Source organism: Alligator sinensis, unplaced genomic scaffold (genome assembly GCF_000455745.1).
Source record: "Alligator sinensis unplaced genomic scaffold, ASM45574v1 scaffold632_1, whole genome shotgun sequence".
Taxonomy (NCBI): Eukaryota; Metazoa; Chordata; order Crocodylia; family Alligatoridae; genus Alligator; species Alligator sinensis.
In genome coordinates this window covers 794,167-806,985 of record NW_005842408.1, presented here as the reverse complement: position 1 = coordinate 806,985, position 12,819 = coordinate 794,167, and the positions used below count along the sequence as shown (strand labels likewise).

The window sequence follows — 12,819 nt, the reverse complement described above, 5'->3', positions numbered from 1 at the left end:
TAATCCTGCTTCTCACCAGCCCCAAATAGAGCTCAGCCGGGCACTGTGGCCAGCTGCAAATGCCTCGGCAGTGCTGGTACAGGGACAGCACGTCCCTTCGCTCCTGGCCCTGGTCTCCCTTGCCGCGTCCTCCCCTCTGGACTTGCCCTGCGGTATCAGGCTGCCCTTGCTCTTCTCTGCCGCTCCCCTGCATGCTGGTCTGCAGCAAGACCCCTTGGTTCGTGCGTGGCCCCGGGCACTGAGCGGTGCCCCGTCACAGCTGGCCTGGCAGGGAGCCACGCCATCCAGCTGCAGCCGGGCCAGGCGCTGCAGGAGTGGCCTGTCCAAGGGGCCCTGCTTCGCAGCGGGCGGTCTTGGGGCTGTCGCAAGCCCAGGACTGTTCAGTGCCCGACTCGGCTGGCTTTGGGCTGTGGCTCCCGCATGCCCCAGTCTCAACGGTGTGAGCACCGTGGCCTCAGCCTGCATGTGGCATCTCACCAGTACCGTGGGGGTGAGCGCACAGAGCAGGGTGCAGCACGGCCTGGGGCAGATGACGAGCACTGCAGGCTCCTTGTTTAGCACTTTGGGGGCTAGCGAGGGGCTGGCCTGCAGGCAGGGGCGGATGCTCGCAGGTGGAGCTGCAAGCGTGCTGGAGCCCCGGGGCTGGGCCCACAGCGCTGGACCCCTCGCAGCTCCGGCACAGCCCTGCCAGCGATGGTTGCCTGCAGCAGAGCTCTGCCATGCCCTGCTCTGCCCTGCCCGCAACGCTCTCGCCAACAAACTTGTCCCGCCTGGCTGGGTCCTGCCCGTGGTGTACCCATGCAGCTCTTCCAGGGCACGGAGCCACGCACACAGCTGGCCCCATCCTGCCCAGGCTGGGGGTCACACGTGTGGCTGCCTCACCACGGCCTCTCCCCTCAGACAAGCAGTTCCACCTGAAGCGCATAGCCGACGCCACCATCGACATCTATGCCATGGCCGTGGTGCTCTCCAGGTGCGTGGCGAGCAGCGTGGAGGGAGCGAGGGAGGGAGCGTGTATGTGGGGAGGGGATGCCCTTCTCGACCGGTACTGCCCAGTTCTGGGCTGGCACTGTGGAGGGGAGCTGGTGGGCGCCTGCAGCTGCTGCAGGCTCTGTCGGCCGTGCAGGGCAGTGCCGGGGGCTGCCGGGCAATGCTGGTAGCACGTGTGCCCACGGCACATGTTGGCTGCAGCACCCGTCTTGCATGCTGGGCGCCCGGGGGGGGGGTGCGGGTGACCCCTCGTCCCTTCCCAGCAGTGCTTGCCTGTGCTAGCTCAGGGAAGCTACCGAGCTGCATGGGCCCAGTCCTCTGCACCAGCCTCAGCTTGTGGCCCAAAGGCCCCTGCCTGTGCATAGGCTCCTTGTCCCCACAGGGCTCCAACCCCATGCGGCTTGTGCCCCATGGCTCGGGCTTCAGCCCCTGGGGGGTCTCTTGCTCACCTTGTGCCCCCGACCCCTCCCTCACTGCCTCTGCCCATCCCGTAGGGCCACGCGTTCCCTGTCGCTGGGACAGCCGACCGCGGAGCACGAGAAGCTCCTCTGCCAGACGTGGTGCCATGAGGTAGGACCCAGGCCCGGACCCTCGTGGGGGTGGGTTTGTGTCGCTGAGCAGGTGCGGCTGGTGGCATTGGGGGCAGAGCCTCTCCCCTCCAGCACTCAGCATGCGCTCCCTTCCCTTCCCTGCCGGGCCGAGCCGTCTCCCCGGAGCCCCCTCCGCACGGTGCCCTGCCTGCAGGCGCTGGGTGGCTCCAGCCGTGCATGAATGCCTCACTCCATCCTGTTCCCGCTTGGCCTCTGCTCCACCCGCCCCTGCTCCTGGGCACCAGGTGCTCGCCAGGTGGGGTTGGGGTGGGACCTGTTCCCCCTGCCCAGCAGTCAGGGGCAATTAGAGGAGCTCGGCTTGCCCAGGGCCCCAGGCAGAGCCCAGCTGGCTGTGAGGCAGCCCCGGCCCGGCCCCAGCCTGCCAGGACGGGTTCCCGCAGCTGGGCTGTCAGCTCCCATCGTTTGTGCACGAGTGCACGGCTCCACCTCGCCGTGCCTGGCCACGCCGGCCCCCCCAGAACGTCCCCTGGCAGCCGAGGCTGTGTTGGGAATGGTCGGGGTTGGCGGAGGTGCGAACCCCTCTGTCCCGTGCAGGCGTTCGAGCGCGTGAGGGGGAACCTCCGGGCAGTGAAGTCCCCGCCGTGGACCCAGAGCTTCACCAACAAGGAGCTCATCTCGGATGCCGTGGTGCAGAACGGCGGGGGCCTGGCCTCGCACCCGCTGAGCTTCTGAGGGCGGGGCGCGGGCTGGCCTCACGTGGGGAGAACGACACATCTGATGGGGAGAAGGAAAGCATTAAATTTATTTACTTCTGTCCTCTCCCGACTGTGGTCTGTGCGGCCGGCTGCACTGGGCCTTGGCCTCGGCGCCCCTCTCCTGGGCCCTGGTTTGGAAGAGCCCCGACCCTTGGGGGGCCTGTCCTGTGGCGTGGCCCCCTGCGCCTGCCTGCTCCAGGAGCCCGACATGGGCCCAGGGGCTGCTCTCAGTCACCTCCACCCTCCGCGCTTGACTTGGTCCCTCCCTGGCTGGGCCTCCCCCAGTCTCTCCCTGCCCTGGCCACAGAGCTGAGGTGGCCCCTGCACAGGCCACGGTCGCCTTCCCGTGGCTGAGCCCAGGGTCTCCGATCTGATGGGCTCCGCACCGGGCTTGCTCTTGGCACCAAGGCCCTGACCCTGACCCCAGCTAGGTGCCTGCCTGTGCCTGGGGCAGCGCCGCCTGCCGCGGCTCACCTAGATCCTCTTGTGGGCTGGGTGGAGGGAGCCAAGGGGGCTGGGGTGGCAGGGCAGCCCCCGTGTGAGCAGCAGCCTCCTGGGCAGCGCCAGCAGGGAGAAGGTCGACTTGCTTGTGCATGGTGGGGTGGACCCGGGGCACGGGGAGCCACGCGCTGTGGAGGCAGCTGGGCGCTGCGCTGCCTCAAACCCCAGCACAGTGACCCTGCGGGGCCGCGTTGCTCTGAGCAGATGGTCTGGGTGGCTGTGCCAGCTGGCTCGGCCGCGCCAGGGACGCCCTGGAGGGACAGTGGTGGGGGTCATGCCTGTGGGGTGCAGCAGCTTGGCGAGGGGGTGCTGGGAGCGGCCAGGCCGGGCCCTGCTGCAGTGCTGGGAGAGCCCGGCTGCACCTCGGGTGTCTTCACAGGGTCTCCTGGTCCTTCAGGCACCCCCATGGTGCAAGCGCCTGGGGCAGGCTCGAGGATGCTGCTCGCTGTCATTGTGGACAGGTCGGTAGAGCACCAGCTTGGCGCTCAGCAGCCATCAACAAGGCAAACAGTGTGCTCGGGATGATGGAGAAGGGAACTGTGAGCCAGACAGAAAGTATTGGGATGCCCCTTTATACATCCATGGTGCGGCTGCACCTTGAACACGGTGCCCAGTTCTGGTCCCCGCACCTCCAAGGAGAGAAGGGCCGGAGACGGGCGTAAGGACGCTCTGGCCTGGAGGGGCTCCCCTCTGAGCAGAGACTAAAGAGGCCAGGCCCGGTCGGCCTAGAAAAGAGACACCTGAGGGGGGACGTGATAAGGGTTTCCAAAATACTAAATGGTGAAGACAAAGTCACCGGGGCAGGGCTCGGCGATGGTTTTGGGCAGAGTGCCAAAGATACCCACAACCTCGACCTGTAGGATGTTGGTGTGCTGGGGCGGATGGCGGGGGGGCCGGGAGGGGCCCGATCCTTGTTGTGGCAGCGCAGCCCCGGCCTCTTCCCCGCCGTTCGCCCCGAGGCTCGCGTGCCAAGCAAAATGCCTTCGCGTGCCAGGCTCTGGCTCCTGTGCTGGGTGCTGCCAGCCCCTGCACGAGGGTGTTATTATCAGCTGTCTCACAATACAAGGACGAGGGGTCACGCAGAGAGGCTAGGAGGTAGTGAGCTGAACACGAGCACCAGGCAGTTCTTTCTCACCCAGTGGGTCGCCGAAGTGCAGACGTCGCGGCCCTCGGATGCAGTGGACGCTGACAGTGCAGCCAGGTTCACCAAGGGCCTGGACGCGTGCTTGGAGGGAAGGGGCATCGGCAGCTGTAGAGCAGGGAGCGAGGGGCACGGCCTCTGCATCAGACGGTCCTGGACCTTCAGTGCTGGAGGCTGCAGGGCAGAGAGGAGCAAGGGAAAACCAGTCTTTGCTCCCTACCCTGTGTGACATGGGAGCCCGGGTGCGATGGATCTCGGTCGTGGCCTGTTACGTTCTCCTGGCCACGTGCGTGCATTGTGGCCTGCACGGTGGCGAGCGCGGGAGCAGGGCAGCGTCCCGGCCGGGGGCTGTGGTCGTGCTCTGCGCAGCTCGGGGTTTCCGGTGCTGCAGCTGCGGACTCTGCTGACTCGATAAGGCTGCTGTGCCCGGGGCGGCTGCCTTTCCGGGCGGCTGAGCAGGCCCTGCCGAGGCCTGACACTGCGTGGCTGCAGGTGAGCCACACGCCCGCTCTAGACAGGAGCTTGGCAGGGAAGGGCGGCTACATCTGGGAACCGATTGGCACCCAACACTAACGAGAGCCCCTGCTGCAGCCGGCAGGGCCGGATGCAGGAGCTCAGTGTAGCACATGCTTGGCCCAAGTCCAGGCAGGTGCTGGCCTCAGCCCCAGCCCCGGACTTTCCATCCCAATGTGAGTCACACGCTTCCCGCTGGGGCCGGCCTCTGCCCGCTCCCCACCAGCCGACAAGGGCTGGCACGGCTGGCAGCCCGGGGGCGCTGCGCTGCGCTGCGCTGCACCCCGGCTGCGCTCGTTGTCCTGGCTGCCCGAGGGCCCTGCCAAGCCGGCCGCGTCCGACGCTCAGCGCTGCTCTTTGTTCCCCGAGCGGGTCATTTGTCTGGGTGCCCGTGACTAAGCAGCCGCAGCGCGTTCCAGGCACGTCGCTGCTCGCGGAGGTGAGGCTGCTTCCCGCACGCTGCCCACAGGGCCGGTTTGCTGGGGCAGCCCGGACAGGGGCTCTTGGGCTGTCCGCCCTGCAGCTCCCTGCACACGGGCAGTGCTGGTGACAAAATGTGGTGGAGAATGAGCCCCTCCTGCCCTTGCCCAGGGAAGGGCTCCCCGTGTCCCCCTCTTCGTCCCTTGTCTCCATCTCTCTGCTGGCTCTGCATCTTACTGGGGCCCTGGACCTGCCATGGTCCGGCCGAGAGGCCCTTGGCCTCAGGGCTGCGGATGCTGGTGCCCCCACCCAGGCGGGTGAGCAACGACCCTGACGGCCACGTGGGCAGTGGGGGAGCGCCCGAGCGCAGCGTGCTCCTGCCTCCCTACAGACCTGTCTCGGGGCTCTCGGCGTCCCGTGCGGGCGGGCTGCTGCAACCCCCCCGTGGCAGGAGCCGCTCCGGGCCGTGGGGCTGCTGTCACGTGTGCGGGTCCCAGCCACGGGCCCTGCTCCAGGTGCTGCAGAGGCCCGGTGGGAGCAGGACGCTGGCTGCCTGGTTTCCTTCTGTCCCTGTGGCAGGTTCGGGTGCCAGGTCTGTGCGGTGTCGGGGCTGACGGTCGTCTTGTGCAGACAGTTTAGGTGGTGGATTTGTCTGGGCTGGTTGGCACAGGGCTGACCCTGCCTCGGGGTTGGACTAGACGTGGCCTCTGCAGGTCGCCTCCGGCCCCGTTGCCGAGGGTCTACGACCAAGCCAGCTGGCAGGGAACAGGGCTGGGCTGAGGAGCGGGCCCCGGGCCCCGAGGGGAGGAGGCAGTGATGGGAGAGCAGCCTGCTGGGGCCTCCCGGGCAGGCCTGGGGCAGGGAGAGGACGCACGACCCACGCCCGGCGCTCCGTCCCCGTGGCCCTGTCCCTGCAGCGCAGCCCTGGCTCTCTCCCTCCTTTCCCCCTCTCTGCCCAAGGGGGATCTCGTGCTTGCCTCTTGGCTACCCCAGCCTAAACCGACATCAGTGCTGCCGGCTTCTCAGTGCCCGGGGTCACTGGTGGGCCCCGGTCACAAGCCCCCACGCCTGGCAGCGATTATGCCGACGGCGCAGGAAGCCCTGGCAGCGCAGCATCGCCACCAGGCAGCCACGCGCCTCTGCCGTGCCGTGCCATGCCCTGCTGTGCTGCACACACGCCCCATTGTCTGCCCGGGAGCCGGTCGGCGCCGTGCCCCAGAGGCGGGCCAGGCCCGGGGCCAGTCGCCCCCCTGGGAAGAGCAGGGGCGTGGCGGGGAGGAGGGCGCAGCGCGCGTGGGCACTGCGTGATGCTGCCCCGCGTGCCCTATAAAGCAGAGCAGGCGGCTGGCTGTGCAGCTGCTTCTGCCCCAGCCCGGAGAGCACCGTTCAGGTACGTTCTCACCGACCTCCGGGCACAGGCGAGGAGCCGGGAGCTGCGCCGGTCCTGGTGGTCCTCCGGCCCCTTGGTGCTGGGGAGGGACCCGGTTTGTCTGACAGATGTGGGGAGATCTAAAGCGTCCGGGCTGGGGGAGTCGGGGGTCCTGCAGGGTCTTGCTCTGTGCGTCGGCCCAGGCTCCAGGGAGCTGCCGCCCTCGAGGGGCTTTCTGAAGGGGTCTGGGTAGGCGGAGGGTCCCTGCTCTGCTGCCGCAGGACCGTGCGGTGCAGGGCGCTGCCTGACACGGACGCGCAGCTGGGCTCCTGCAGCTGCCTGCCCCGGGGCGCCGGCTGAGTCACTGGGCTGGGAACTGGCGTTCGGGTGCTGGAGCTGTGCTGAGAGCCGGAGCGAGGCGGAGGAGAAGGACCCGCATGCCCGCCCGTGCTTTGCCTCAGCTGCTTTGCAGGGACTCGAGCGGGAACAGACCCTCGCTGGGGCCTCGCTCCCCTCCCGGCCCCACGGGCAGGACAGGACAGGACAGGACGTGGCCCTCGGTGTCTGCGCGGCTAGTGCCGTCTGGCAGAGGCTGCGGCGGGGAGAGCCACATCCTGCGCAGCGCAGAACGGCTGCGACTCGGCTCCGGGGGTGCCCGGGGCCGGCTGTTAGGAGCAGGGGGATGGGGAACTGCCCAACAGACCCCGGGCACAGCCCAGGCCTCAGCCCTCCCTTTCCTCATCTCCACGTTGTGTTTGCACGTCTCGCTGTCAGGGTGAAGATCTCCGTCTCTGGCCCCCGCCCTCGTGTGCGGCTTCCCTCCAGCGCCCCGGGTGCTCGGTGCTGTCGTCCAGGTCGGGCTCTGACTGGCTCGCGCTGCCATGCGGGGCATGCTGGCGCTACTCGCGGCCCTGCTCGGGATCCTCGGCCTCGTGGAGGGGCAGACGTTTCACATGGGGCAGTGCCCCAACCCGCCGGTCCAGGAGGACTTCGACCCGAGCAAGGTGCGGGGCGGCTTGCCCAGTCCTGCGGTCTCGTAGCCGGCCGGGCAGAGACAGCTTGCAGGAGACAGCTGGCCGGGGACAGGGAGATCCCATGGGCCTGTGCGGATGCCAGTGCACGCTCGGTGCCTGCTCTACATCCCGGGCTCTGCCCTTGCACGGCGGCGGTGAGCCTGGCACAGCCTGGCCTGTGAGCTCACGCCGCGGGATCAGGAGCAATTGTCTCTAGGCAGGAGGGTGGTCGGGCCCTGGAAGGGGCTGGGAGGGTTCAGACAGGCTGGTCCTGCCTGGAGCAGGGTTGGATTAGACACGACCCCCTGAGCCCTGGCCAGCCAGACTCCCCCAGCACTGCCTCTGCTCGGGGGTCCCTGGACCCCAGACACGGGCTCTGCCCGGCGCAGACGAAGCAGCGAGGCTGTCGTGGGGCCGCGGCCCTGTGGCCGGAGCCTGGCTCACGCGGCGCGCTCTGTCTTCTCTTTCCTCAGTATCTCGGGAAGTGGTACGAGATCGAGAAGCTGCCCTCCGGCTTCGAGCAGGAGCGGTGCGTCCAGGCGAATTACTCCCTGAAGGCCAACGGGAAGATCAAAGTGCTGACCAAAATGGTGCAGTGAGTGCCGGGGCCGGGCTTGGGGCAGGGCCCCAGCGGGTCGTGGAGCTGGTGGAGAAAACGGTGCAGGCCCAGCTGGGCCAATACCCCCTTCCTCCCCATCTGCTGCCGGTGGACTCACACCACGGCTTTGGTAACGCTCAGAGACGCCTTGCCATGGCGTGCCCAGCAGCTCTTCCTTCCTCCCTTCGTGCCACAGCCTGGCGCTGGTTTCGAGGAGCCCTACGCACCTCGCCGCGGTGCCGGTTCCACACAGACCACGTGCACCCGGCTGGAGGCTGCCCCCGGCCAGCTGCCGTCTAAACCTGACGTGACTAGATGGGGTCTAGGAGGCAGACCCGGTGCTGGCCTGGCCTGCGGCGCTGCGATGCAGGGCTGAGTCACCCACGCAGCGGGTGCCACCCGGTGCCCAGAGGTGCCTGGGCCTGGGCTGGCCATTGGCATCACCACAGCAGTCAGCAGGGGCTGCCTGCGCCAAGAGCTTTGGCCATTACTGGTGGAGCGAATATTTGCGAGTCTCTTAGAGCCTTGCTATGCCTTAATCTGGAGCTCTGACCACCTGGATGTCCCCATGTTCACACCTTCAAGTGGCTCGTTAGGTGGCTCCCAGCGAGGCCGCTCCAGGGCAGGGCGGTCTCTGATCCGCAGCCTGGCTCCTGCTCTGTTCAGGTGCGGCCTCTCCCCGCAGACGTGCGGCCCTAGTTGAAGGTGTGACTGCCAGGCAGCGCTAAGCCAGTCCATGTGTGTGCGGCTCACCGTGTAACGTGTAACATGGCCCTTCCTCCATGGCTGTCACGGGGTCAGAGGTCTCTGCCCGCATGAACCACCCAGCTGGGTGGTAAACACGGTGACTGATGGATCGCTGGCTGCAGCATCCTGGTGGCGCGCGACCCCAGAGCCCCGCACACTGGCAGGGACGGGGCAGGCATCCGTGGCCTCCGCTCCCACAGGACCTTGTGACGGGGTGAATGAAGGAAGCGCTGTTCTCGGCTCCCCGGCATGACACGGCCACTTTGTTCTGCTGCACAACGGCAGCTCTGCGCACGTCCTTTGTGCCTGGCGGAGGAGCCATGCCCCCGCTCCTCCAAACCAGTGCAGCATGGTCCCCGTGGCCCCTGGGCCGGGGTGGCCTGGCAAACAGCTGGCAGCGCATTGGGTTGGTGCTGGGACTCGGGGAAGGGAAGAGCCGGCGCGTGGGGCACGGCTTCTCCAGTCCAGGATGCAGCACTGGCCTCCTGCGTGCAGCCTGAGCCTGGGTCGGTGTGCTCCTCCCGGCTCGCACACAGGGGACCAAGAGCAGGGCCAGGGCCCGGGGCTGGTACCCACCACCCATTCAAAACACTCCTGAGGCATGACCAGATCTGGTGCTGCCCTCATCAGCGGCTAAGTGCACGTCCCAGCCATGCCCCGGAGGATTTCCGCCTCTGTGCTTGCTTTCTTCTGCGCCCCGTGCTGGCCTCTGCAAAACGCTCCTCCAAGCCCGGACAGCGCAGGCTGGCTCTGTATGGGAAGGCACTGGGCAGCAGCTGGTTGTGCCGTGCTCTCCGGTTCAGAGTGATGTCCCCTCTCTGCCCGTGTTCCCCCCCAGTTCGACCAGAGGGTGTTGGGAGGCTGCTGGCAGGGGGAGCACGCGGCACAGGCACTGCTATGGGCCCTAGCCATCTCCGAGGAGGTGGCCACAGAGACTTGATCAGCGCATCCGTGCGAGTGGGGCTGCACACACATGCAGCCGACACCCACACCTGCTCTTCTCCCCTAGGTCCGACGGCACGATCAAACACATGGAGGCAGAGGCCGTCCCTGTCAACAAAGACGAGCCGGCCAAGCTGAGCGTCAGCTACAGTTGGTGTAAGTGTGCGGAGCCCGCCCCCCCTCGGCCGAATGCCGCCCCGCCTGCCGTCTCGCTGTCGACCCCGGTGGCAGCATGCACCGAGTATGGCTTTGGGGGCTGGCACCAGCGTGGAGCGATGGCTGGCAAGTCCCAGAGGTGTGCGAGTAGCGTAGGTGACAGGAGAGCCTGGGCCACTGACCTCGGGGTCCAGGCCACAGATGTCCCTGTCTTTCCTGAGCCTCTCTGGGTGGGAAAGGAATGTGCTTAATAACGACGTCCTGCCTTGCACGGGCCCCCTGGCAAGTCGGTAGCAGCACAGGGGTGACAGTGGGGAATCCGACCCCCAGTCCCCGCTGGAGCATCTTGGCCTGCACCTCCGACAGTCGCGTGCCAGCTAGTCGCAGCGCCCGGCACCTCACCTGCCTGCAGCACCGAATGATGCCCCTCTTGTCTCCTCCCCAGTCATGCCAGCTAGCCCCTACTGGGTAGTTGCCACCGACTACGAGAACTACGCGCTGGTGTACTCCTGCACCTCGTTCTTCTGGCTCTTCCACGTCGATTATGCCTGGATCAGGTCCAGAACTCCCCAGCTGCACCCGGAAACAGTGGAGCACCTGAAGAGTGTTCTCCGTTCCTACCGGATCCAAACAGGGATGATGCTCCCCACGGATCAGATGAACTGCCCTTCTGACATGTAGAGCAAGCCTGGGCCCACTCCCAGCTGCGTTGCTTGCCCTGGTGTCAGTGAAACCTTCCTTACCGTGAATAACAAACCCTTTGCTCCTGGTCGCCTGCACAGCACGTGCGGCGGGAGCTGAGCATTGCTGTTCTCCCACAGTCTCTCCAGCCCCCCCATTTCCGCGCCCCTTCCCCCCCAGTTAAATGCATTCTGGCTCACAGCTAACAACTCGGTGACAAAGAGGAATCTGGGAGCACAGATCCTGACACCCTGCTGTTGCCGAGAGCTCTCCAGCACTGACGCAGGAGGGTGTGCGTCGGGGAGGTTCAAGGATCTTGCTCCCTGGGGACAACTTTTCTCATGGCACCCAGCAGGTTGGTTTCTCTGACTGTCCCCATGTCTGCTCGGCCTGTTCTGAATACACTGCTTGATTAGCTCGTCTGCTGCATCCTGTCTCACTGCGTCGTGCGGGCGTCCGCGGGAGGCTGGAGTGCGGACAGTGCTCTGGCAGGCGCGTTTGGGCAGGTGATGCAGCGGCTTTGCCAGCGAAGGGGTGACCCTGGGAGAAACCAGCAGGTGTCTGCAGTGATTCCCTGGGGTTCGAAGCAGGCTGTGTGTTCAGACCTCTGGCTGGTGTCTCCCCTCAGAAAGTCTGCAGCCATGCCCCGCGTGCAAGAACGGGCCCACCCTGGGAGCCAGGTCCAGGGGCAGGGTGTAGGGCTTGCCCTGTGTCCTGGTATGGTTAGTGCTCAGCTGTGAGACCTATAGGAAGAGGCAGGGAGGGGAGAACCCATTCCCTCGGCTGCAAGCAGCTGGGGCCCGTGTACAGAGCGTACCGGCTGCAGCTGAATGCCCGCTAACGGAGGCTCTGCCTCCCACCCAGCCTGCTGTGTCCATGCGTGTTTGAATATCACCAGGATATCACTTTTCCCTCATAAATATTCACGAGGCACAGGCATGGCCCTGTACAAACAGCAATCCTACAGCTGCTTGGGAATGAACTCCAAGAACCAGCTTCTGAGCCCCGAAATGCTGCTGACAGCTCAGCCTGCGAGCAGCTCCCTCCAGGCAGAGTCCACCCCAGGGGTGCACATCCCTTCCCCAGGGGGCTGTGCCACGGGGCTGCTCCGTGCCCATCTCTTGCACGCCGCCTGCACTTCTGCTGCCGTGTCCCTTCTGAGCAAGACGCCAGCGCCTCCTGGGCCTTGCCGACTCCTTGCTGCTCGGTCGTAGGCATTGCTGCAGAACCTACGACGCTGCCCAGCAGAAAGGCTGGGCCACAGGTGGCATGTCCTCGCCTGGCCCCTTCCCCACACATCTCGGGGGGTCTGGCACGGCTGCCCCCTCCTGTGTTCAGATTCCTTGTCTCTGCCCGGCCCTGTCTCCCGCGCCTCGGCCTAGTGCAGCTTCCCAGCACGGCGTGCCAGGTGCTTGGCAGTCCTGGCAAGTGCCCCAGGCTGCCCCGCTGCAAGGCCGTGGTCCCAGGCTGAAGGAGAAAACCCTGCACGGGGTCAGCTGATGGAGCGAGGCTGGGTCAGCTCCAGGGTGTCGTCCTGCCTGCTGCCCTCCTGGGTCCAGGCGGCTCCAGGCCGGCGTCTCGGAGGCGGTCGCCTGCAGCCGGCGCTCTGCAGCTCGCCGCAGCGCAGAAAGAACCGCGCACAGTTGCGATGGGTGGCAAAAGCTCGGAGAGGTTTGTCGTCTCGCAGGACAGTAGCGCCCGGGCGCGTAGAGCGCTTGGCCCGGCAGCGAACCTGCCCAGACCGTGATCAACGGCACGTGGCGTGTGCCGAGTCCCCCCCCCGGTCGCTGCAGAGGGGCGAGTCCCGACCAGCCGAGGGCGGTGAGCGTCCGGTGCTTTCCCCTGCTGGCTTGGGGCATGGCCAGCGGGTTTGCTCGCTGCACCGTTATGAGGTCATGCAGCAGCTAAGGACGCCTGCCTACTCCCACGGGCCTTTGCGGTGCCTTAGCGTGACTGCTGCTTGGTGTAACTATAGTCCGGCACGACCAGAGCTGCATCCCGGGGTAACGAGCCTGCGGGCTCGCTTCCTGGCCAGGGCCCGGCCTTTCCGAGCGCTGGATCCGACCCCAGCTCTGTAGGGGCTGGTTCTGACCGCGACTCCCCCTGACAGCGCTGTGGCAGCAGCCGCTCCCCATGCCCGGGCCACCGCCGGGCGCAGCGGTGCGGAGCCGCAGCAGAGCCAGCCTCCCCGGCGGTGACACGCACCGCGGACAGGGACTGGCGGGGCATTGTGGTCCCCGCGCTCGGCCTGCCCGGGGCGGCGCAGGGCTCGGACGTGACCAGCTGTGCAGGTGCAGCGCTCCACGACTACACGCCTGCGTGCGTGCAGCACCCCGTACGTGTGTGCAGGTGCGCGTGTATACGCGCGCGTGCGTGTCTACGTGCGTGCGGGCGTGCCTTGGCGCGGGTGCGCATGCGCGGGGCGGGTCCTCCGGGCGGCAG

General features: G+C 66.9%; 2 protein-coding genes across 5 annotated transcripts in view; both read left to right on the top strand.

The window, feature by feature from the left end:
* Nucleotides 1-2,298, top strand: part of LOC102371669 (very long-chain specific acyl-CoA dehydrogenase, mitochondrial-like) — a 15,261-nt gene extending 12,963 nt beyond the window's left edge. Inside the window, exons 15-17 of the mRNA XM_025211484.1 lie at nucleotides 546-973; nucleotides 1,485-1,560; nucleotides 2,136-2,298. Coding sequence (XP_025067269.1) covers nucleotides 546-973; nucleotides 1,485-1,560; nucleotides 2,136-2,273 — 642 coding nt within the window. The 3' untranslated portion in view covers nucleotides 2,274-2,298. The remainder of the gene's footprint in view (nucleotides 1-545; nucleotides 974-1,484; nucleotides 1,561-2,135) is intronic.
* APOD (apolipoprotein D) lies at nucleotides 920-11,172 on the top strand. Of its 4 annotated transcripts, XM_025211509.1 has the most exons (6): nucleotides 920-973; nucleotides 1,485-1,560; nucleotides 7,015-7,244; nucleotides 7,727-7,848; nucleotides 9,608-9,696; nucleotides 10,142-11,172. In XM_025211509.1, the coding sequence occupies exons 3-6, from the start codon at nucleotides 7,122-7,124 to the stop codon at nucleotides 10,375-10,377; spliced, it is 570 nt and encodes a 189-aa protein (XP_025067294.1). In that variant the 5' UTR covers nucleotides 920-973; nucleotides 1,485-1,560; nucleotides 7,015-7,121; the 3' UTR covers nucleotides 10,378-11,172. The 4 variants fall into 4 exon arrangements, with proteins under 4 accessions (XP_025067294.1, XP_006030044.1, XP_025067295.1 ...); XM_006029982.2 differs by lacking the exons at nucleotides 920-973; nucleotides 1,485-1,560 and adding an exon at nucleotides 4,763-4,890; XM_025211510.1 differs by lacking the exons at nucleotides 920-973; nucleotides 1,485-1,560 and adding an exon at nucleotides 4,901-5,463.
* The last annotated feature ends 1,647 nt before the right edge of the window (nucleotides 11,173-12,819 follow it).